The following is a 26,385-nucleotide window of genomic DNA, read 5'->3' as shown; positions in this document are numbered from 1 at the left end:
CTGGTTAGAGGCCGGCACACCCTCCCCTCTGCTCCCAGGTTCCCTAGCGGCCTCCTGACTCAGCCTCCAGCCACCCTGAGGTGGGGAAAGGTCTACAGAGCCAGCGACTTAGGCAGAGGGCCCAGAACGTGAGGTCTAGGGCCAAGGTACCTGCCTGGTTCAAGTCTGACTCCTACCAAGCTGTGCCACTTGGGGCGAAAATATTCACTCCCTGAGCACTTTTTCCCGATCCATGGAGTGCAGGGCCGAAATCTCCCTCAGGGTTGCTGTGAGGTTTGCCTGCAGAAAGCAGGAAGCTTGGCTAGAATTAGTAATAATAATGCCGGCAGCCTGGGTGGCTGAGGGGTTTAGCGCCGCCTTCCGCCCAGGGCGTGATCCTGGAGACCCGGGATGGAGTCCCACGTCGGGCTCCCTGCATGGAGCCTGCTTCTCCCTCGGCCTCTCTTTCTCTGTGTCCCTCACGAATAAATAAAATCTTTTAAAAAAATGATAATGCCACTGTTAATACTGACGTGTGAATTTATTCAGCAGTCTCTAGTGAGGTTATTCAATGAAATCCAACCACAGGAGCTGCTCTTTTTTAGGTGTGAATTAAAGAATCGAGCCTCTGGATTTGCCACGCTGAGGTCTGGACCCTGTGCCTTGGTGATGAAGCGACTGCACCCCCAAGGACCTGTGGTTAGAACTGTCTCACATGGCCTGTGTAAACCAAATACAAAGCTGTGGCTTTGCTGAACTAAAGACTGTAGGGGAATCTAAGTTTTATTAGTATAAAATGATGTAGACAACAAAAAAGTTCTTGTTACAAAGTGTTCTGGGAGTTGTTGTGAGTTGACCGTATGACCAACATGGGTCATAATACTCACCTGCGCTTCATAGTTCTTGTAAAGTCTAAGTGTAATAATGATGTAAACTGCGTATTTCCGGGCACAAAGTAAGCACTCAATTCATGTTTCACATTTCACAAGTGCGGGTTTTGGTTTTTGTTTTGTTTAGTTCACAACGTGTTACTTAAACCAGACGGAAGCTCCCCAAGGGAGAAAGCAGGGGGAGAGAATATTCCAAACTCCAAAATATCAGATTTGTGCTGGTACAAAAGAAAAAATTACATTTATTTTACAAGTAAGTATTTTCCTAAAGTATTCTACACAAAGGAAAGTTGAGCTGTCTGTAGGAAAACAATATAATTTTAGGAAATTACAGAAGGGTCAACATTGTGCTTAAAACTTTAAAGCAGACAGGTGCAAAAACTAGCATAGCACAGTAACTGAATATTGCAAGGTATGAACAGCCTTAAAAAGTGAATGTGGACACAATGATATGGAAGCTCAGTATTAAAGCCTCTAGTGATGATTTGCTTTCAGAACCTGTTCATACTAAGAGCACTGCTTCAGTCTAAACAGAACCCAAAGAACTCAAAGCACTAACAGAAGCATGGCCCTTTCACACGCAGTACAGTCAACTCTCCATGCCCCAGAGTAATGAAAGGGAGCAGTGACATAACATTTTTAAAAGGTAAATAGTTCCAAAATTAATTCTGAGAAGTGCCCTTATACTTCTGTTTGGAGGTGAGAAATACTGACATCCCTGGAATTCACAGCAACAATAGAGCCAGTAGAACTCCTACTTCTTTCCCTCTGCCTTCTCCCCAGTGGCAAGAGGCACATATTGTTTACCAAAAAGCCTAAAATGCAACTGGCCTCCTCAGCTCTGGCTCCCACCTCCTGTCTGGAGATGGGAGTAGGACAGAAAACCGTTAAAATATTTCCCACCTGTAAAAAGCCAAAACATGTCAATACAACTTTGCAGTCAAGATGGAAAAAAAATCAAGAGCTGACGTATAAATATTAGTTTAACTTGTGCTTTTTTTTCCTTGCCTGGCAGTATTTATAGTGCCAAACATATCTGGGTATTTTGACAGCTTTCTAAAATAGGTGGTGTCCTGTTACCCAAATAGAGAAATTTGTATAAAAGGAGTTTGTTATGATTAATCCCAAGAGAATGGTTTCAAATAGGCCAGGAAGTGGAGGTTAAAAAATAAAACCACCAGCCCTAAAACAGTATCAAATCCTAGATCAAATCCAAAAGCTACTTCAGGACAACCACTTCATGGTTTTGTTCTGGTTTAGGTGGTTTCATTTGTTTTGGTTTTGTATTACCTTGAAGTACATGTCTTCCTCTTCTAGGAAAAAAACTGATTTTTCTCCAGGGTTTTCCTCAAATTCTTCAATTCTTAAAAATTACAAGGTAAAAAAATACCTAATTTGACTGTAAAGCCATATTTGTTAATGTACCAAATAGTTTTAACCACAAAAGCATTTTAATTGTTTTGTCTTTTCTCATAAAAGTTATGAGCATATTTGAAACTTCAAAATTCTAAAATAAATATTGGTTTGATAAGAAAGCTAAATTCCATACAGGACTTACTTTGCATCTTCCACCTAACAGCCTTTACACCAACTTTCAGGTAGTGGGAATGGTGTGCCAGGTTTACATCAAAACCCCCAAAAGCAGTTTCTCCATCCACACAACCCAACACTTTGCTCTCAGTGAGCAAACTCACACTATAAAGTTTTCATGTATAAGTATTAACCAAAACACTACTTAACATGACTGTGTTTGAGGTCTATAATACACATCGCAGTCTAAACATTTTCTAAAGTGCCTATAAATATGCTTATACAAATGAGCAATATAATATCAGGTTTACAGAGAAATTCCTTTATATAATATATAACAGATAGGCCTAGAATTTAAGTTGTAAATATACATTTTTATATCCTTATCAGTTGTTTTTGGAATGCAAGCAAAAAGAAAATTCTGGTTCAATCATATATATGATTTTCAGAGAATTATTAACAGTGCCAGGACAAAGAAATTCTTGCTTGTGCTTGTTTAGAAAAGGCTATTTTGAGATCCAGGAGCATCTGATATTTAGAATCCAATGGAGTATCTCCAATTCTATAAAATAGTAGCAAGTGAAGCTTAGTGAGTTTTAATTACAAAGAGATTGTGCAAATATTTAAAGTGATTATCAACCATTATTAAATCCAAAAATTCCATTAAAATCATGGGTAATCTGACTGGCAGTTCAGGAGTTTAAAAAAGAGGAACCTAGGCCAAAGTCATAGATGTTACTGATAAAGGCTCCGGCCCTGACACAGCCAGCTTCAGGTCACAGCACTGTGACCACATATTTCCATGGCTTTGGAGACCTGGTGGTTGACTCCAATCAGTTTAATGAAGGGGAATGTGCGCCCAGAGTTTAGAACTGATAGGAAAGGTGTAGAGAAAGAATACCTTCCATCTGGCCCCCCGGGGGGCTTCAGTTAGCTCCCCCCCCCCAGGGCAGGTACACACAACCTGATGTTGCTGCTACAACCCTGAGTACACAGCGGCTGGCTACACTGCTTGACTCAAAGGATTGGGCTTCATGCCCTCCCCTTCAGCTGGCTACTCCACTATGGGAGGCACTGAGGACTCGGGCAGGCCCATCAGATGTCTGTCCCCCAGCCATCTGGGCCAGGGAAGCCCCTCTCCCCAGCCCTGCCTCCACCTGCCCTTTCCTGTACCCTGCTGTTCTGGAGCCCCTCTCACCACCTTCCTGGTTAGACTAGTTGACTCTTTAAGTTTTGGTAGCAGGAACTTTATGCTGCATTCTCATCTAGCATAGGAAGTTTTAACTAACACTGTTTTCAAAGGAATATGCATCCTCTGCTTTCTAAACCCTAGGGATGTTTTGGGCACCTAAACCTAACGGAGTGCTTAGAAATCACTTTAGAACTACAGATACAACTAAGAAAGCAGACTCTGCCTACAGTGATTTGTGAAGGATGCCAAATGGAGGCTTCAGGCAAGAACACAATGGGCCTCTTCTTATTTCTTAAAACACAAACTAACGTGACAAGAAGAAATGTGCAAAAATGAGGACAGAGCATGAGATAATGCCACAAGAGCATGCTCATGGTTAAGATATAAGAAATATTTCTCTATCCCCACCTTTGATAGTTCTAGTTTCATTAGGGCCATATTTTAAACTTCCTGGATTCTTAACTACGCCTCACAGAAGGCAGATTTGGAGAAATGGCAGATAAGCAACTCACACAAAAACACCTTATATAAATGCAAATTAGGAGAATTCTGAAGAGAGCTAAATAAGAAAGTGTTATTCACTATTTTGTGAGAGAAAAGAGAACATGTACAACAGACTATGACTATTACTGTAGTAAAGTGAATATTACGCAAAATATTTTCTCCTGACTTAGCAGCACACTATTTCAACTGCTTTTGCATTTGCATTAAAAAATCCATGCATCATACTGAATTCTATTCCATTTTCTCACCTAAGCCATTCTAATGCTTCATACAACCAAACGAAGCAGAATTAATCAAACCTATTAGATTCATTCCTAATCCCTAAAGGACTGCTGTCTTTAGCATTTCCATGCTAACTAAACTATTATTGATTTTTTTTTTCTTAAGACGTCAGATGTGGCTGCCTCCTAAATATAATACCTATATAACTTCCTAAAAGTTTTCCCCAGATTTGAAGAACAATTAAGAAAACAGGGAAATGCTGAGGAACCCACCCAAGAGGCTAGCTTGAATGCTGCAACACATTCTCCAGCTGCAAGCCTAATCTCTCTCTCCTTGCCCTGGGTCCCCAGAGCACTCTGGATCCCGTGACCTGCATGCGTTGGCCCAGTCCTCTGTTGGACCGTGGACCCCTTCCTGTCAGGAGTCAGGGCTCATTCAGTCTGCATGCCCATGCTGCACCCTGCAGAGTGGAGGCACTCAGCTAAAGCTGGACTGAACATGAAACTGCAGCTGTCAGGTCTTCTTCAGTGAAGGTCTAGCTCCACCCCAGATCATGCACAGTATGCGACCACTGGCCATAACTAGGTGTTGAACGGGGTCTTCGGGAACCTCCAAAAGTAAGCCGAGGCAACAGTGGCCCAGACCCATGCAGGTGGTGGGAAGAAGGGAAAAGGGACAGAATGGCACCTACTGGTGCCCGCTCTGTTCCCCTCTCATGAGCTGATTCCTGTATGACCCTAGCAGGGGAAGGATCCCTGTCAGCACTCAAGAGGAAGGCCTAGAGGGCTGTGTGTGTGTGTGTGTGTGTGTGTGTGTGTGAAGAACTGGCTCCTTCACTGCCTCCTTCACTCCGGGTAGCTCCTCAACCTGATCCATGATACTCTGCCATCATCACGTCATTGCTTTCGAAGTTCCCCGTGAAATTAAGGCTGGGTCACAATTCATGACACCAGATGCTACATAGAAAATAAGTCGAGATACAAAAGAAAACCATTTATAAGAAAAAGAATGTCTCAGTTATAAGACTAATGTAAGAGTGATGCTAATCAGCAGATGGTTGTTAGAGAGGGGTAGAAAATACCAACTGCATTGGAAAAAGGATCCATCAGACAAAAGTACAAAAGCTCAGCATGGATCAGAGGCCATGGCTTCCTGCTTCGACTCTCACACGGTGGTTTCTATTGTCTCAATCACTTCCAGATCAGACTGCGAGGGGGAGAGAAGGGTGCACTCATCCGGCTCCCAGCTGCTCTCTGGACTGTAATCTTCCTCTGAACTCAGTTCTGCTCCTTCTTCTGTGTCCTCATCACACGATTCCACATAGTGAGCCCCGATCGCATTGATCCCGGAGTCCTCAGAACTCGAGGGAGAAGAGCAGTGATCTATTTTTGGTGTATTGCTCTCTCTTGAAATTAAGGCATCGTGTGCAGAGACCTCCTCAGGGCTCATTTTGTGGGAATGTGGCGCTGGCTGCTTCTGCACATAACACATCTTCCCATTAATACATTTAACCTGATAGTTGTCGATAAAGAGGTCTGAGATCATACAGTACCTTGGTGAGTCAGGGGGGAGGGGTGGCTGGAAGACAGATGCAAATTTCAAAAAGTGTTCAGTGAGTGACACTGAGATCTGAATGGTATTTGTGGGTTCTCGAGGCTTTGCAGGAATCTCAGTGCTTGGAAGCTGCTCCACAGGGGTCATAGGCTGATACACATATTTACCTGTGGGGAACACAAAAAAGGCGGTTAAACTCTAAGAGCATAACACAAACTACATTAACGTAGCTATACCAGTTTCTTTCTGAGGACTCAGATGTTTTAAAAATAATTTAACATCAAAAGAAACCAGTAACAATCGTTCAACATTGTTATAATCAATGAAAAATACAGCATAGTACATAATAACATTATGGTATTTTCATCTAAGAAACTCAACACACTATAAGTTTTAATGTATGTCTTTCTAATATCTCTGAAGTGGGTATACACTAAAATATTTATTTTACAGACAATTTTAAATGTTCTACCCTTCACACTATAGTACCAAATGTCCACCATATAGTATGGTAAAAAACATGCTATAAAATAGCATACTATAAAATTCTAATTCCATTCTATCTTTAATAATTAAGTATTAACATATGTGTTAATATATACATTTAAAAACTGAAGGGCTATATACCAATTTATATATCAGGATTTATTTATTATCAGGATTACAGAAAACTTTCACATTTTAGGTTTCTGTTTTAATCAGAATACACACAACTTTAATAGGTAATGGTCTACAGAGCTGTCTAGCTACCAGCAATGGCTGGGGCAAGGTAATAAAGTGTTAAATGTTCTCTTTCAAGACCCAAGCTCATCCATGGCCCAATAAAGAGATGTTCTCCCTGCCACCACTCCACTAGCACTGAACAACCCAAGCCAGCAGAAGCAAGGGTAGGAATGGTGACGGACTAGGTGTTTCCAGGAAACCAAGAAGCTTATCTCCAAACTTTCTGCTCTGAGCAGGGTTTTACATAGTTCATCATGGAAGAGAACCCTAAATAGATTTGTTCCTAATATGTCTCTTTCTTCTTTCTCTTTTACTTCACTCAACATTTTGCAAGCCTCTTGAGTACCAAGTGCTAAGGAAACAGAGAGGAGTCTGTACATCTAAAATAACTTCAAAATAGAAATTTGGAAATAAAACAAACAAACAAACAAAAAGCCAAATCTGAAAAACTCAGACAAAGCAGCAACAACTTGTCGGCACCATCTTGGGTTTTTCCTAATACAGTTGATTATCAATCAGTACATACTGTATCTTCTGCATATTTATGACAGTGCTTTTTAACCTTAGCACTATTGCTATTTTAGACCAGATAATTCCTTGTTGTAGGGGGCTGTCCTATACACTGGAGGGTGTTTAGCAGCATCCCTGACATCTACCCATTTAGAAGCCTGCATCTCCTCTGCAGGCTATGACAATCAAAACTGTCTCCAGATATTGCCATAGACTCTTAGGGGTCAGAATCGCCCTGGCTGAGAACTACTGCCTCATGGGTGTCTCTTTCTAAGCAACTCACTCATTGTGCATGGCACCTGCTCCTGTTTATTTCTTGGTCACACTGGAAATTCTAGGACAGAAATCACATTGTAAGGAAAACTACCTTAGATGTTTTAATTTTTTTTTAATTTATTTATGATAGTCACAGAGAGAGAGAGAGAGAGAGAGAGAGAGAGGCAGAGACACAGGCGGAGGGAGAAGCAGGCTCCATGCACCGGGAGCCTGATGTGGGACTCGATCCCGGGTCTCCAGGATCGTGCCCTGGGCCAAAGGCAGGCGCCAAACCGCTGCGCCACCCAGGGATCCCACCTTAGACGTTTTAACAACTTATTTAGGCTTTGGAAGAACAGTAATTTCAGATCAGAAATGTGAGCAGCAAACTAGGCCATAAATAGTACAACATCGGTAATCTATTAAATCAATCAGCCTACCTATATTTTTTATTTCTGTTTCCTATTGTACAAAATGTAGGCGTAGTTGTTATAATTTCATTATAATTAGATTCCTCAAAAAATATATTCAGCTTCATTCTGGAGTAACACATGGAACAGGTACATTTAAAACTGTTAAGCCTTTGGGTTCCTAGGTCTGCTTTGAAGCCTGGACATATATCATGCAAACCCAATATGGTCTGATAAAAATACAAGTGAGAAGAACCCATCACACCTCCCTGGGGAACTATGTTTCAAATATACCAGTTATCTTTTTTTTAAAGACTTTATTTATTTGACAGAGAGCTAGAGAGCACAAGTAGGGGAATGGCAGAGAGAGAGGTAGAAGCAAGCTCCCTGATGAGCAGCAAGCCTGACATGGGGCTCATCCCAGGACTCTGGAACTATGATCTGAGCTGACGACAGATGCTTAACCAACTGAGCCACCCAGGAGCCCCTCAAATATGCCAGTTATCTTTATTTCTTTATTATCTGTAAAGACAGTATAGCATTACTACTTTCCAAGAAAAGTTCAAATCAACAGGACTAATAGTTTGGTATAATAGGACCTCCACATCCAAGCATCACAGGCATTATCAGCTGAAGGGGAAAAGAAGGCAGAACTTTGAGCCTCCCCTCCAATCCTCTAGCCCCAAGAGAAAGACAAAGACATATCCTGCAAGGGCAGAGAAGGGACTACTTGCAGAACTTGGGGGACCACTCTCCTTATGTTCACAGAGCGGCGAATAAAACACCTGGAATGGAGGTTGGTCTTTTCTATTCTTGGTTGCTGGACTGGTGGTGGTTGAATTCAGGAGGCTGTGGATGACAGGCACTCAAGAAATGCCTGCAGTAGGATGCTCATGAAGTTCATTCTGGCCCAAGTGACCTTTGGTTTAGTTATCCACTTGTCACAACCGTAGAAGTTTACAGAAGTTCTTCCTTAGACTCACAGGGTTCAGGGTTTATTTAAGCCACAGGAGGAGGGACTCCATTAAGCATGGGACTTTTATAACCACTCTGTCCTACTCTCACTTACCCCACGTGGCCCTACCCTCTTTTCCTCCTTTGTGCTTCTTCAAGAATTCTTTGCTCTTTCTCCTCATCTCAGTTCTTCTATGTTTCTTTCTTTCTCTAGTCCTGTCTTCTCCAAAGCTCTGTTTTTCTTCCTTGAAGTGTAGCAAAAGAGAAATGCAGCTGGGAGACAAAGATGTGCAGAATACTGCATTCCAGATCCCATCTGCTTCTGTAAGTTACACCTATTAAATATGCTTACTCTGAGCTAAGATGACAGCCCATTATCTGGTGGCATGGGGATACAGATGCAAAGAGGAAGGCACAGAAGAAAAAAAAAACAGTAAAGATGAAAAAAAATTAAAAATAAAAAAACAGTAAAGATGGCCAGATGAGAAAGTAGGTTTAGTAAACATCTTTCAAACATCAATTATGATATAAATACTATATTGCTTTTCTTATAAACACATAATTATCAGGAGAAAACAAACTCTATTAAGGATTTGGTTTTGTAAAGAGTCCAGAAGGGTTTGTACTTTGCTCCACTCCCCAGTTACTTCTGCCTTGTGATATACTATACTGGGAGTCTATGTTTGTAATGATAGCCCTGAAGTATCACAAGATCCTGAATTATCAGAGAAATTCAATTATGTCTGCTATACTGTACTTACTAAGGGGAAAAAAATGAACTAACACACTGCAAAAGCAAGGACTGAAACAAAGGGGGTAACTGGCCACTTAGCCAGGAAATTCAATAACCACTATACTCTGTTCTCTGGACAGTCCTTTTAATTAAGGGTTTACTATGTTACTTAAAGAAATAAATAGATGAGAACTTTTAAAACTTAAAATCTCTAAAAGGAAAAGATTCTGAGAGAGAGACAGGACTTGCAGAACAGAAAGTAGAGAGAGTAAAAGAAAAATCTAGATATAATCCAGCAGTTTCACCTCTGGGTATATACCCAAAAGAAATGAAAGCAAGGTCTTAAAGAGAGCAGTTGCATAACTATGTTCACAGCATTATTCCCAGTAGCCAAAAGGTGAAAGCAACCCAACTGTCTATGGACAGATCAGTGGAAAAACAAGATGTGGAACAGATATACAATGAATATTATCCAGGTTTAAAGAGTAAGGCAATCCATGCTACAACATGGATGACCCTTAAAGACAAATACTTAAGTGAATTAAGCCAGTCACCAAAAGACAAATACTACATGTATGATATGACTTATATGAGCCACCTAGATTAGACGAATTCACATAGGCAGAAAACAGAATAGTGATGGCCATGGATAAGAGAGAACAAAGAGCTGTTTAATGGGTATAGAATTTCAGTTTTATAGGATGAAAAGAGTTCTGGAGATGGACAGTGGTGATGATTATACCACAATATGAATGTAGTTGATACCACTTTAAAACAGTTACAACAGTAAATTTTATGTGTATTTTACCACAATTTTCAATACTAAAAAAATCAGTATAATTTACTATATCAACAGACTGGAGGGGAAACTCCATAGGACTCAGAGTATATAAAGAATTCTTACAACTCAGTAACAAAACAAGCAGCCCAATTTTAAAAAAGAGTGAGGCTGGGGTGCCTGCATGGTTAAGTTGGTTGGGCCTCCAACTCCTGACTTCAGCTCAGGTCATGATCTTGGGGTTGTGAGATCAAGCCCTACATTGGGCTCCCCACTCAACAGGGAGTCTGCTTGGGATTCTCTCCCTCCCTTTCCCCCTCCCCCTGCTCACATGCTCTCAAGCACATGCTCTCCCTCTCTCTGGGGTAAATAAATATTTAAAAAAAAAAAAAAAGAGTGAGGTTATATAAGGGCAACAACAGGAATCCTTGTAGTGATGGAAATGTTCTGTAATTTGACCACATCACTATCAACATCTTGGTTATGATAAATGAATAACTGCTTTACAACTATAGCTGTCACTAGGGAAAAGCAGGTAAAGGATATATAGAATGTCTGTATTTTTTGTAAATGTACATGTGACTTTACGATTTTTTTCAAAATAAAAAATATAATTTAAAACAATGGGGAGAAATCCCCAAAGAAGTGATGTTGGACCCTTTTCAATGCATTTTATTAGGAGATAACATGCTGCTGATCTCATTACAGATGATGGTAACTTTGAGCACTTGTTTAATGTGGTATCTAAGTTTCTCCAATTGAAAAGTTAGTAATTTTCCTTTATATCACTAAGAATCTTTGTGAAAAGAGAATTCTGAGACTGTGCAAAGATCCCATTTGTCACCATACTTTCACTTAAGCATGCACAGGTGTATCTGGTCTATTGTGGTGTTTGTCCAACAGTTACTTCCTATTTCTATCATTACTTCTATATTTACTAATTAGAATTCTATGTAAGCAAGAGCCATTCCTTCACCTTCATTTATTTTTTCAATTATTTAAATTAAGCATGATTCATAGGTCTTTATTTTATTCTATGGATTATAATCCACTGCTATCATTATTTACTTTGCAGCTCAAATGTCCCATATTTAACTCTGGGCTCCTTCAAGTGAGCACCTGTGTCCTCTCACCATGCCCCCATCCTTGTTTGGAGACTTTCTTGCTTTCTGGCATCATAGGATGTTACTGGCTTATCTTGTACTTCCACGCCCCAGTCAAGAAATCAGCCATTTTTCCATAGAGCCCTGGTGCCTTTTCTTAAGAACTTAAAACATCCTTAAGCTTGTTCTCAAAATATTCCCGGGAAGCAGTCTTAGCTGGCTAATGACTAAATCATTCACTAAATTCATCCATAGGGAAGTGAATACTAAACCTCATTACAGTACTTAATATCCATTAAAAAAATATCAAAAAATAAAAATATAGGTCACAAACACATTAGCTTATCTGGAATCTTTTCCAAGGGAGCTGAAATCATTTTCTCAATAATGAAGCTGACTATACAACAACAGTAAGATCACAAAAACCAATTGTGATCCACAGTGAAAAATAATTTTCAGACATCCTGTTTCTTTTTTAGGGAACCTGGTTCAACATTTTCAGCTGTTTCTCAACTAGAGGCTGATCAAGACCACAAGATAAGTAACTTCCACTATTCTTTTGGAGTCTGAGTTCATAACTATCTTGACTGTTCTCCCCCTTTAGTGTTTAGCAATAATATTAGTACATTCTTTTTAAACAATGCCTTGATGGGATACTAAGAAAGATTTATGTTCTCATTCTGATTCTTTGGTTTAAAAAAGAGAAAAGGAAGAAGAAACAGAATATTTAATTACTTTCTCAAGCTCATGTAACACAACAGAAGTCAGTTCTAGGACCCAAACCTTGTGATCATATTTGTTCCCTATGAGGGTACTCATTATTTCATTAATACAGTTTAGATAATGCTCTTATTATTTACACTGTTATTCTCTACCATTAACTTCAGCTAATATTCCAATGTGTAACACAGTGTAAATACACAGCAGATTTATTTCCTTGAAAGAATTTCTTTCTTTAGGTTTTAGAGCACAAAGGAAAGGGGAAAAGAAAACCCAGATAAATGTAAAAAATAATTTATATGCCCGATTAAGCTATTGTATGCACTTTGTTAAACTATTTTTTAGAACAATTGTGCATTTTGATTCTTAAAAAAGATCCTTTGGGAGGGAAATGGGTTTTTTGCTTTAACAGATAGTTTTCAGGACTATTAAATGTGTGTCCCCTTGACATATGAAGTACACTGCTCTCAGGGAATACAAAGTAATTTTAAAATTAGCCTTAGCAAAATATAATTAGAAAAAAATGAGTGGCTTAAGGGAAATTGCATCCACAGTTCAGTTCTTTGATTTTATATAGTGAATCATGATTATGTTTATTTGATTCCCAAGGGCATTCATTATACTGAAAGTAATGTTAAATATCCTTAGTCAGCTATTTCTGCAATATACATTATTTACTAAGTTGAGTAGCATATCACAAACTAAAAACAAAAGACCATAGTTACTATGTATACATCTATACTTTTTTTTTTTTTACTATAACCAATATTTTTTGTGGCCTTATCTGACACCCTGCCCCATTGGCAGTCAATATGCCATATTTTTATACTTCAATCTAGGAGAACGTTAAAGTTTATATACTGCCCAATATGTTAAAGTCCTCAATCAGAACTTTATGCAAGATCATATAGTTTCTTTGTTTTTCAAACTGGATAACCTTTAGCACATATTAATGTAAAGCAAAACACTAGTGAGACAGAGTATCAGGAGCATGGATTATTTACTCATTTAACTACTATTTATTGACTATCTACAATGTTTATACTACTAAATCAGATGCTATGGGGAAATAGAAATACACCATGCAGTCATCATGCTTTGAGGAGCTCCTAGTTAAACTGGAGGTAGGGGTAGAAGATAATAAAGTAAAATTAAATTAAGAACTGAGTAAAACAAAGCTGTAATCATCAAGACAGTGTGGTACTGGCACAAAAAACAGACACATAGGTCAATGGAACAGAACAGAGAACCCAGAAATGGGCCCTCAACTCTACAGTCAACTAATATTTGACAAAGCAGGAAAGAATATTCACTGGAAAAAGGACAGTCTCTTCAATAAATGATGCTGGGAAAATTGGACAGCCACATGCAGAAAAATGAAACCAGACCATTCTCTTACACCATACACAAAGATAAACTCAAAATGGAGGAAGGATCTAGCAATAATCGCGCCTCGGATAAACTTCATTGGCTATGATACTGCCACTGTGCAAGGCTTGGATGAAAGATCTAAATGTGAGACAAGAATCAATCAAAATCCTAGAGAACACAGGCAACACCATTTTTGAACTTGGCCACAGCAACTTCTTGCAAGATACATCTATGAAGGCAAGGGAAACAAAAGCAAAAATGAACTATTGGGACTTAAGATAAAAACCTTCTGCACAGCAAAAGAAACAGCCAACAAAACTAAAAGACAACCTACAGAATGGAAGAAGATATTTGCAAATGACATATCAGATAAAGGGCTAGTATCAAAGATCTATAAAGAACTTATCAAAAAGAAACAAAACGATCCAAAGATGAAATGGGCAAAAGACATGAACAGAAATTTCACCAAAGAATACATACACATGGCCAACAAGCACATGAGAAAATGCTCCGCATCACTTGCCGTCAGGGAAATACAAATCAAAACCACATTAAGATACCACCTCACACACCAGTGAGAATGGTGAAAATTAACAAGACAGGAAAAAACAAATGTTGGAGAGGATGTGAAGAAAGGGGAACCCTCTTGCACTGTTGGTGGGAATGTGAACTGGTGCAGCCACTCTGGAAAACTGTGTGGAGGTTCCTCAAAGAGTTAAAAATACAGCTACCCTACGACCCAGCAATTGCACTACTGGGTATTTAATTTACCCCAAAGATACAGATTGCAGTGAAAGGCTGGAGCACCTGCACCCCAATGTTCATAGCAGCAATGTTCACAATAGCCAAACTGTGGAAGGAGCCTTGGTGTCCATCGACAGATGAATGGATAAAGAAGCTGTGGTCTATGTATAAAATGGAATATTACTCAGCCATACCCACCATTTGCTTCAACGTGGATGGAACTGGAGGGTATTATGCTGAGTGAAGTAAGTCAATTGGAGAAAGACCATCATTATACTGTTAACATTCCACATTTCTTCAGTGTAAAAGTGGTTAGCAATATCTACCTTTTAAAAGCTTTAACTCAGTGTCTGGCACATGGTAAAGATTCTATTATGGTGTTACTTACAGAAAGCAGGGGCTGCCTACCAGTCTCCAAGCCACTCTACAGACTTCACAGATTGCCATGTAGCCAAGCCCTGCCAAGCCCATGACCACCCTCGTCCTCAGTCTCTAGGATCCCCCAAGGGCACTCAGTTTCCCTATTTAGCTTAGCCCGTAAACTTCTCTCTGACCACAGCTCTCTGCCACCCTACCTTCATCACCTATCCCCCAAACCCTACAATTCACTTTTACATCTGCTGTCACTCCTTCTCAACTAATATTTATTAAGCGTCACTTGTGTACCAGGTCTTAAATTAGGGACATGGCATTAAAACAGCAAGAAGATCAGACTGCATCCCTGCCCTTATGGAAGGGGGATATATTTGAACAAATAATCACACAAAAAGATATGTAATTACAAACCATAAAAAGCAATGGCATAAAGTGATAGAAAAAGCAGAATCAGTGATTACAAATTACATGTGGGATGCATGATTCGGACCAGAGGAGGGTGGAGGTGTGGTGTCAGGCAAGACATCTTTGAGAAAATGACTGTGGTACATGTCACCTCAGAACTGAGTAGCATTTACCAGGCAAAATAGGGGAAGAGCCAGAGTGGCTGAAACATAATGAGCAAGAGGGAGAACGGTAAGAGATGAGAGTCATGGAGGCCAGATCATGCAGGGCCCTAGTGGCCATGTTAAAGATTGAGGATTTTATCTTGTACATTAGAAAGACACTGAATAGTTTTAAGGAGAGAGTAACATGACCGGCTTTGCCTTCCTACGTGCTTCCATTTCTATCTGCTCCTCTCACAGTAGGGCACAGACAATGCTAATCTAAAGCACTTGACAGACTTCAACAATTAAGCCACCATCCCTTTCCCAGCTTCTCACTCAGATCTTGACTTAAGACAAATAGGTGAAAAGACTGGGGGAGGCAGAACTACCACCCAGCAACCAGGACTGGGCAAGAGCCCTTTAGTAACAGACCTCTACAATGCCCATTGCTCTGAGCCACACTTTTGACACCCTGTAGTATGGGCAGGTGTTACAGTGAGACCTGCCCTAAATATAGCATTTCTGAAGGTGCCATAAACCAACAAGAGAAAAGCTGTTTGCCACATTTATCATTTTACAGAGCAGCCAGTCTGAACAGAGGTATAATGAAGGCTTTATACTTCCTTAAGCCATGTTTAGTTCTGCCTGAAGCCAACTCTTCCAGTTTAAAGGATAGGTAGAAGCAACAAACTCTTGTGTATTTTAACCAATACCTGCCAGTAAACAATGAGAGCAAAGTAGAAGAGATGTAAAATACACTCCACCCAAAATCCAGTGTGGTCACACAAACATCCAAAAACAGCACAAAAGGAAAGTTAAGTACTAAGTTGTGAGTTTTGCACTAGATACAGTGAAGAAGCTCAGAGGAAAGTTGGCTGGAAGGGCTTGGAAAATATGGAAGGTAAAGTGAAGAAGAGTTAAGCCTTGGACAAAAGAAAGTGGCATGCCTTGTACAAGAATCCAGAGGTGGAAGAAATACAGGTTACTGGACGGAGCCATGGGGTGACTGGCCTGACTAGAGTAGAGGGCTCTCCTATGACCAAGACCAGTCTCACCACCCAGATAATCTAGAAAGAAAACAACATCTTTCCCTTGCCTTAGAAGACTAGATACAATAGGATCCTCTGCTAAGTAAACTGACACAACGGAATTCCTTAAACTTGTAGTCACAGACAATTCTAGTTAAGAAAGGGCCCCTTCTAGGGCCAGAGAGTTCAGAAACATCCTAATAGGTAAGTATGGCTAAAACAATCCATAGTTAAACAAAATAAAAAGGGCAGAGAGTGAGAACTCTCAGGCTTCCATTTCCCTTTTGGTGGCCAAACAAGGGTTTCGTATGCAGAAGCAAATATGCCTATGTCTTTCCACTTAATCTGAAAGACCTACTATCCACTTGGAGCTGCTCTGTAAAGCTGGATTTAATACAGTAAATTAGAAAAGAGAAGGCTGAGGGAGTCTTGTCCCAAGGATGGGTTAGTCACTGATGGGAAGAGGAAACATGGATCCCTGGGTGGCTCAGCGGTTTGGCGTCTGCCTTTGGCCTGGGGCATGATCCTGGAGGCCCAGGATCAACTCCCAAATCAGGCTCCCTGCATGGAGCCTGCTTCTCCTTCTGCCTGTGCTTCTGCCTATCTGTCACTCATAAATAAAAAATCTTTTTTTTTTATAAAAAAAGAGGAAACATGAAAACTGTATGTTCAGAAAGAAAAAGATGGTGGCTGACAGGACACAGAGACTCTAATCAGGCCAGTATGTATTAAGTTCTATCCTTTGCAGTGCAAGAAAACACTGAGAAGCCTGATGGAGAGAAAGAGGAATTAATGGGAAAATGGCTGATTCTGGATCACTACAAGGTAAGAAAAGCTATATGAGTACTACCTTTTTTATATCTAAAGATGGATGATATGATAATAATAATAGTCATTACCTTTGATTTCTTTATAACAAGCTTTGACCTTACGGGCATTTTAGGTGACCATCTCAGCCTCCTTCCTTTCTGTGTAAAAATCATTAGTGTATGGGCTGAGTTACCTAGTCCATGAACTTGGCAGATTTCTAAAACTGTGGTTAGAAAAAATTTGAGAACAAAGAAATTCCCTAAGGGAGGCAGCAAATGTGGAGATCTAGAACATGATGATGCTGGTGCAGTTTTCTACCATTCCACTAGCATACAGTTCTACAGATCCCAAATAAGTTATTAGCAGCCATTAATTCACTGGACAGATATTCTTGACAGACTAAAGCTAAGGGAAACGTCTAAGACATCTGTCACATTTATCTATTGATGTGGGGATGAAAAGTTCAGAAATTTGCAAGAAAAAGATGCTAACCAGTCAACCTGATCTAAAAGAAATAAGATCTTGAAACATGTGAAATATCTGCTTAGCACAGGAGCTCAGTAGGGACTCAGCAGACTGAACTTTTTAAAACGTATCTTTGTTAAAGGTTATTTTTGCAGAGAACATGTCTATACATATTCAAAAACCTCATTTTCAAATTTATACAAACCAATAAGGCATTCTAGAACTTTCATTTTTATTAATTATAACAATGAAGCAAATTCTAAATATAAATGAGATGTAATTTCAAATCAAATTATTAATAATTATGTGTGAGAATTTATATTTCTTGATATAATAAAAGAAAGTATGTTTTTTCTTTAATCAGTTGTAATAATTACCTTTCATTTCCCTTGGACATGTGGTTAGGCTAACCAATTTTTTAAAAAGATTTTATTTATTTATTCTTGAGAGACAGACAGAGAGAGAGAGGCAGGGACACAGGCAGAGGGAGAAGCAGGCTCCACGCAGGGAGCCCAACGCGGAACTCGATCCCAAGACTCCAGGATCACGCCCTAGGCCGGAGGCAGGTGCTAAACTGCTGAGCCACCCGGGCTGCCCTAGGCTAACCAATTTTTAAAACGGTACCACTGGGTAAATCCAAAGAGTTAAGGAATAAGAAGTATCAAATATAGTATTTATAACTAAATAGCTTCTCTACTTAACTACCCATTTAACTGTAGGCATGCCTTGGAGAAATTATGGGTTTAGTTCCAGACCACTGCAGTAACATGAATGTTGAGTAAAGTGAGTTAAATCAATATGTTAGCTTCCTAGTGTATACAAAAGTATATTTACACTATTGTGCATCCTATCAAGTGTGCAGTAGGAATAGGTCTAAAAATGTACATACCTTAACTAATACTTTATTGTTAAGAAATGCTAACCATCATCTGAGTTCAGTGAGTCAAATCACTAATCACAGATCACTGTAACAAATATAATAATGAAAAATTTGGAAGCACTGCTAGAATTACCAAAATGTGACACACAGACATAAAGCGAACAAATGCTGTTGGAAAAATGGTGCTGATGGACTTGTTTGACTCAGGGTTGCCACAAACCTTCAATCTGTATAACAATACTGTATCTTCAAAGCGCAGCAAAGCAAAGCACAAGAGACAGAGGTAAGCCTTTACTCCTGAGCGGGGACAAGAAGCTCAGATGTTTGCACCAAAACTCAACTGGGAGCTTTGTTCTTAAATGACTTCTTCACGTCAATAGCTGGGTTGTATAAATACATGGAGGGAATCACTCTACCCTTGACACTAACAGTACAGAGTAAAGATGGGTCCAGATTAAGAGACTATAAATATGCTACATATCAATTGCCTCTCAAATCCAAATTTTTCCTTCAATGTACATTCTGCCATAATGCACAGCATTCTTTTAGGCACATTTCCTCTACAGTCAGCATGGTGCTAAATTTTCTCAGGAGAAGGTTCCAGAGGGACAGTGCAGAAGGGGCTCTCCTACTGTTTGCTGCACACATGAGGGGTCAGGAGTGAGGAAATCTGTTGGAGCTCTCCACCAGCCAGGCACTCAGAACATACAGTTCCTTAACAAAGTTGGCAGTCTTGGCCTGGCCTAGTGACAGACTTCCTGTGGCCCTCTCCACATGGAAACCAACACTCCAAAAGCCTTCTGCCTACATCATAGCCTCCTGTCCATCAAGTCTCTGCTTCCTCTACACACCCACACCCTAACTGCTGATTGCCTTGCCTCCTCTGCACTCTAGAAGGTTGCTACCTGCTTGCCAAGCAACTTCACAAGAGTACAGCCTGCCAAAACAGCAAACCTCTCTGCTGTGCTGTGGGATGAATCACACTTTTCCAACAATGGGCTTGGGAAGGGTACTGCCTTCCACCTTTGTCCTTCCTATTTTCCCTCAGCCCATGGAAACCACACAGGCTTTCCTTATATCTCATAGTCATTTATTTCTTAGAGTTTAATAATTCTTTATATTAAACTTCTGTGCAATCTACTGTGTGGTTTCCATTTTCCTAACTGGACTCAAACTGATTTAGTGATCAAGTTTAAGGTGTGGGAAAAAAAAAAAAAGTTTAAGGTGTGGGATTTCCTATAAGTGGTACTTTCCTAATTTGTCTACTGAGAAACTATAAGCATTATATTAAGAAATTAAGTTGTATATATATATTTGGAAACTAGACTAATAGATACTAAATGTTATGTATTTAGTTAAGTATTTTAGTAAATACTAAATTAGTATTTTAATAAATACTAATAATTCTGGGACGCCTGGGTGGCTCATCAGTTGAGCGTCTGCTCGGCTCAGGGCATGATCCTGGGGTCCAGGATTGAGTCTCACAACGGAGGATTGTGCAGGATTGAGTCTCCCTGCAGTCTCCTTGCAGGGAGCCTGCTTCTCCCTCTGCCTAGGTCTCTGCCCACCCCCCCCCCTCTGTCTCTCATGAATAAATAAAATCTTAAAAAGAAAAAAATACTAATAATTCTTCAGATGTTTAAAATTGGAAAATTGATAAAAAATTAACTTTAATAATAATAGAGGAGGATGTTAGAATATATTCTAAGTTTTTTTTTAAAAAGAGGATTGTTTTTGTTAAATATTTCTATATCAATGATTAATGTCAAAAAATAATACAGAGAGCACTTACTGAATATCCTTCAGTATTCTCCTCCAAAGGAATGATATATAAAACTACTGAACTAAAAGTGCTTTTCCCTGAAAAAAACAAGCAGGAAATAAAATTCTGAACCAGCCTTCATAATAGATCAACATATGTTAACCTTAATTCCAGACTGAAAAAATTCAGCGGGTATGTTGGGAATAACATTCAGCAGTTTTATGAATGAGAGCAGACCATCAATGTAGCTAGCAAAGTATAGTAATACAGCTCTTTTCCCTACAGCCTAGAATACAACTGCCTAGGAAGATAACAATGGAAATGGACAAGGAAGACTCACTGCTACCTGCAAAACATGTGGAACATAACATAAAGAATCCACCACTCAGGAAAAGAAATGTGATGCTCTAGACAAAACGAGCAGCATGTAAAGAAAGCCTAAGACATTCAGCACTGTGATGGGTACTGTGGGACCTTTACACCTGTTTGCCCACATTGTGTGTGTGGTAATTTAGAACTATAGCACATGTCCATATGGTTTTAGCCTAGTGGTATATTGACGAAATCTGGTAATATGATAATACAGATTTTCAAGGCCAAACAAGATTTCTATGGGTTTGATGAATTTTTTAAAATATTACTTGAAACTATAAGGGAAAAAAGATTATCAGCACAAGTATGTCCTCTGTGGCAGAAAAACAAGCCACAGGCCTCTGAGGGGATAGACTGTGGCTACAGTAGACTCCAGCCCCAGAGCAAGGATGAAGCATGTCCAGATGCAGTTGTTCTGTTGGGCCTAGGATAATCTAAGCAAATAAAACCATCCTAGGAATTATCTAACTATGTAGTTGGCTGGCTCAAAGATCCCCAACTATTCTTGAAAGAAGCATACGAATTATAGATTTTTTTAATGTTGCTAATGAAGAAGCAAATGTGATTTCTATGAATTCTTTGTAGACCATGAGTTTAAAATGTTAGGTGAGATCTTCTTGATGGTTTCAGAAAGATTAATGAGGCTTTTATTGCTCCTGTCTGGAATACAAGCAGACCACATTCGAGTTAAAACAAATATCTCCAAGAATTCACTGATTAATGCTAATAATTCAGAAAATCTATAGTTCTCCCATAAAACCTCAAAGGAATACAAAATGATGTGACAGTGCAGCCCCAATGGCCCAGCGGTTTAGCGCCACCTTCAGCCTGGGGTGTGATCCTGGAGACCCAGGATCGAGTCCCATATCAGGCTCCCTGCATAGAGCCTGCTTCTCCCTTTGCCTGTGTGTCTTTGCCTCTCTCTCTTTCTCTCTCTCTCTGTGTGTGTGTGTCTGTCATGAATAAATAAATAAAATCTTTTTAAAAAAAAGATGTGATAAAGGCAAATAGCCTTTTCCTTTACAGTGAACATTTTTATAAACTTACAGAGAAAAAAAGATTACTATATCATAATGCCTGAGGAAACTAATTACAAAACACTCATTTTACTGCTCAGTGAGAGTGTTATGGTTAATTTCATGTCTCGAGCTGGAGGGTAGTTTTGGATGGGACTAACATTTAATTCCGTAAACTCTGGGTAAAGCTACTGTCCATAATGTGGGTGGGCCTTATCTAATCAGTTGAAGGCCTGAATAGAACAAAAACACCAGCTTTATTGAACAAGAGGGATTTGTTCAGTAGACTGTCTTTGGATTTCATCTGCACCCCTGGCTCTCCTCAGTCTCCAGCCTGCCAGCTCACATTGCAAATTTTAGATTAACCGAACTCCATAATTGTATGAACCAATTTCTTATAACAAATCTTTCTGTATACTACTGACTCCATTCTCTAGAGAACCCTGACTAATGCAGTAGGACCAAATTTACCTGCAATGATAATAAGATATTGGTATGGCAATATAATCAAATATGTTCAGTTTTAATTTCCACTAACAGGAAAAAATACCCAACTCCTTACTTCAGTGCCCTTGTTTCTTGATGATACCACCCTAAAAAAGCGATCTTCCACCTAATCAACTGTCCCTCAGGTAAGCTGGTGAGAAGCCCCAATCTTGCTTCTTTTAAAGGCATACATGAGTGGGTATTATAGATTTTAAATAGATTAAGTTACATAGCTAGATCTAGTCTAATTCCCATATAACAAAAGGATGGACTTCATATACATTGATGGGTTACTTTCAGATTTTTCCATCAGGTTTTCTAATAAATATTGTCAGCATGATTTTTCCCCATTTACTTTGATTACCAATACTATAGATTCTTAAATATTTTTAAGTACCAATTTTTTTCTGTTATTATTCTTTAAGCATTTTCATTCTGGTTGTGACAGTGAATAAGGCCAAGCGGGATTCTGGAGTCTATGTTCCAATTCAGTGTTATAAAATCAAATTAAAAGTATGTTAAGTGCCTAAAATATTTTGAGTTATTTCACTTATTTTCAATTATCTTGTTAAAGTAGTTTGAGTTCTGATATTGCAGTTCATAGGATTCTAGTTCAAATTTTGCATCCTTTTTCTAGTTACACAATGCCCATGTAACTCAGGATCATCATTAGAAAATGGCTGTCATTTCTATCTTGGATAACAGTCCAGAAATAACAACTGCAATACAATGTGGCAAGTGTGGTAATTGGATGCTGTATAGAGCACATAGGAATAAAAGAAAGAAGAGAGTAATCAACCACAGGAAGCCAAGTGGGTCAGGGACCACTTATAAAGGGATGAGCAGACTCTGACGGCTGGAGGCTTGGTGGGACTGAGAAAAAAGGTCAAGCACCCTAAGCAGATGGTGTGGTGTGTAAAAGCACAAGGATGCAGAAGAGCAAAGGTTTTCAAAGAATTCAAGCACTTTAGTACCACTTTAAAATGGTAGGTGTAAACAGGAATAACAGCCCCAAGAGATGAGCAGGAACCTGGCCACAAAAGGCTGTGTTAGGCCATCTCAGAGAGACTGGATACAGAGATTTTATCTAGGAGGTAATGGGGAAATCACTAAAGGATCCTTAGTAAAGATGAGTGGATCCAGAGAATATTTGTGTTTTAGAAAGATCACTCTGTCTATAGTATGAAGAAAGATTAAAGGGTGGGGAAGACAACTTGGGTTGCAGGAGAGAGATGAAGAAGAGCCTGCATTAAGGCAGTGGCAAAGAAGGTTAGAAAGGGATAAATTTTGTGAGACTTGATCATTTGATATGTGAGGGGACACAGAATCTCAGGAATCTATAAAGTATTTGAGGCCATGAATAGGAGGAATGTCATCGTCCCTGACCGTGTGTATCAAGAACAGTAATTCTCAACCGGAAGAGGAAAGGAACAGGACCTACGTGGGAACATATCAGGGCCTCAAGGGGAAAGTATATGTAGTTTTAAAAAGTATGTTAGGATCCCTGGGTGGCGCAGCAGTTTGGCGCCTGCCTTTGGACCAGTGCGTGATCCTGGAGACCCCAGGATCGAGTCCCATGTCGGGCTCCCGGTGCATGGAGCCTGTTTCTCCCTCTGCCTATGTCTCTGCCGCCCCCACCCCCATGACTATCATAAATTTAAAAAAAATTTTAAAAAGTATGTTAATGTCAGAATTCAAATTTATACTTAGCAACTCAAGACATGCATTTAAAGGCCCCTCAGGTCTGCATGGGGATGTACACACGTGAATGCCCATGTGATGTGTGACGTACCTCATTGCTCCTACACAATAACTGTTTGCTGAGTCCCTCTAAAGACCCATGTCTTTATTTTGCCTCAGATGTACTTAATAGTTAGCTTTTAACTGGTTTGAGATGGTTTGCTTCTAAAGCATTCATAGAAATAAAGAAGCCTTAGATACCATCTAATTCTCTTATTTTACAGATTAAAAAAAGCCAGGGTCCAGAAAAATAAAAGATCAATATCTACTTTTCTTGACATGAACAAGAAATCTCATAAAACCTGTGTTGGTTTCCTGTAGCTGCCATAACGAATCACCACAAATCTGGTGACTTAAAACAATGGAAATTTATTCTCTCACAGCTCTGGAGGCCAGAATTCCAAAATCAAGGTGTCAACAAAGCTATCCTCCCTCCAAGGCTCTAGAGAAGAATCCTTCCTTGCTTCTTGCAGCTTCTGATGGCTCCAGTTTTCCTTGGCCTATGACTACAGAATTCCAATCTCTGCCTGTCTTCACAAGGATTTTTAGGTCTTTTCTTCTGTCTCTTGTAAGACATGTCACTGGATTTAGGGCCCACCTGGATAATCCAGGATGATCTTAAGAGTTTAACTGAATTCCACTTTCAAAGACTCTTTTTCCAAATATGGTCACATTCACAGGTTCCAGCGGTAAGGATCTGGACATATCATTTTGGGGATGCCATTCAACTTATTAGAGACTACAAAGAATAATCAATCAATTTGCAGTAAGTAATACCAGATTCTTTCTTCCTCTATGACAGAGCAGGAGTAAAGAAACATAGTGGAATTAGATGATAAAAGTAGAGACAGTAGTAAACACTGAAGTGAGTAAGGGAACAAAAGAAGACAGCTTGAAAAGCCTTAACTTTGTCAAAGATCAACTCTGAGATAAGATACCTGGCAATTCTACAAAAATATTTATTATGCAAGTTGCATTCATATCTGCTTTCTATGACTTCTGAAATGGTGAAGTATTTTAAACTCAAATTTATCAAAAGGGAGTCCAGTTTCAGAAAAATATTTTAACTGGGATAACCCTGGAATGCTGCCAAAAGAAAGTCTGGATGACTTCTCAAGAACCTGTTTGTCCTACCTTTGCCAGCACAGACAGCCTGAGATTTACAATTTGGATGCTGATTCACTCATACTCCAAAAAGATGTGGAATTTCTCATGTGGAGTGAAAAGTATTGATTTAACCCTTGATAGAAAGCAACAGGGGATCTCTGGGTGGCTCAGCGGTTTAGCACCTGCCTTCAGCCCAGGGCGTGCTCCTGGGTTCCCAGGATTGAATCCCACATTGGGCTCCCTGCGTGGAGCCTGCTTCTCCCTCTGCCTGTGTCTCTGCCTCTCTCTCTCTCTCTCTCTCTGTGTGTCTCTCTCATGAATAAGTAAATAAAATCTTTAAAAAAAAAAAAAAAAAAGCAAGAAAGCAACATACTCAGGTAGAAGGTAAATAACAGCATTTATTGACAAAATCCAGACTTGAGTGAACTTTACATAGGTCTTCTTTTAGAAAAGTTAACTCTTTGGTTTCCCTTTCTCTCAAATTCCTCCCAGTCCCAAGACTTTGGCAGGTGTCACTGATGACTTTTGTATCAAGTACATGGTAGTCCCTTGTGGATCATTTTGTGACAATATTCTGACTCTAACAAGAAAGAAGCCACATGGTCATCTGCCATGTGGCTCTCATTCCTTACTTCCCAGCAAGCATCCTTCTCTCTATTCTTGCTTTCTTTTAACCTGCCTTTAGACTGGAAACACTCTGCTTCTATTGCCAAGTAATTCCAGTATTTTCAAATTTCACTAGGAAACTTATTTCTGTGAAGTTTTTCAACAAATTCATATTACTATCCCCAATAGTCTAAAATAATTATGCTTATGGTATTTGCATGTTTAACCTATTTTCATCCAGTTTACTTTTAGCATTTAAAAAGTAATTATTATAAAATATTTGCCTTACACAAAAGTATAAAGAATTTAAGAACTCACAGTTTATAAAACTAACTATAGTTGAAGTCTCTGTTTATTCTTTTTTTTTTTAAAGATGTTAATTATTTATTCATGAGAAACACATAGAGAGAGGCAGAGACACACAGGCAGAGGGAGAAGCAGGCTCCATGCAGGGAGCCCGATGTGGGACTCGATCCCAGGACTCCAGGATCATGCCCTGAGCCAAAGGCAGGCAGGCGCTCAACCGCTGAGCCACCCAGGCATACCTGTTTATTCATTCTCAATTTCATTCCCCTCTCTCTCTCCCTACCCAATCACTGCCAAGAGGTTAACCTCTACCTTAAATTTTTATCTAATATACTTTTCATTTTATCTCTAGATTTTATAGGTCTAGACTAATTAAAATATTTCATTTTGTATAGTACATACCATATAATACATATAACTCTATTAAAAAATAATAATTAACAATGATCATGGTTCTTCAGAAAAATTCCAGAATCTGTGGATTCTCAAAACAACTCCCATGACATTATTTCAAAACCTGAGTCACTGAACAGGAGTTAAATTTTTAACATTTTAATTCTAAACTGATAATTGTCATTTGACATGCACACAAGTCCCATTGAGAACTGTAGCAAAAATAAAGTAGCATATCTAATATTTGCATTTTTGTGGAAGCTTTTATCTAGACTAAAAAAAAAGATACACAATATAGAGAAAGTTAAAATGAAAGACA

General features: G+C 39.3%; 1 protein-coding gene and 1 pseudogene across 1 annotated transcript in view; both read right to left on the bottom strand.

The window, feature by feature from the left end:
* Nucleotides 1-453: 453 nt before the first annotated feature.
* Nucleotides 454-26,385, bottom strand: part of C17H3orf70 (chromosome 17 C3orf70 homolog) — a 78,829-nt gene continuing 52,897 nt past the window's right edge. The window contains exon 2 of the mRNA XM_041731972.1: nt 454-6,038. Within this exon, the coding sequence (XP_041587906.1) occupies nt 5,482-6,038 (557 nt within the window). The 3' untranslated portion in view covers nt 454-5,481. The remainder of the gene's footprint in view (nt 6,039-26,385) is intronic.
* Nucleotides 13,423-13,554, bottom strand: LOC121477628 (annotated as a pseudogene).

The sequence above is a fragment of the Vulpes lagopus genome, chromosome 17 (genome assembly GCF_018345385.1).
Source record: "Vulpes lagopus strain Blue_001 chromosome 17, ASM1834538v1, whole genome shotgun sequence".
Classification (NCBI taxonomy): Eukaryota; Metazoa; Chordata; class Mammalia; order Carnivora; family Canidae; genus Vulpes; species Vulpes lagopus.
The sequence above is the reverse complement of the archived record's forward strand: the minus strand, read 5'-3'. Positions and strand labels throughout refer to the sequence as shown.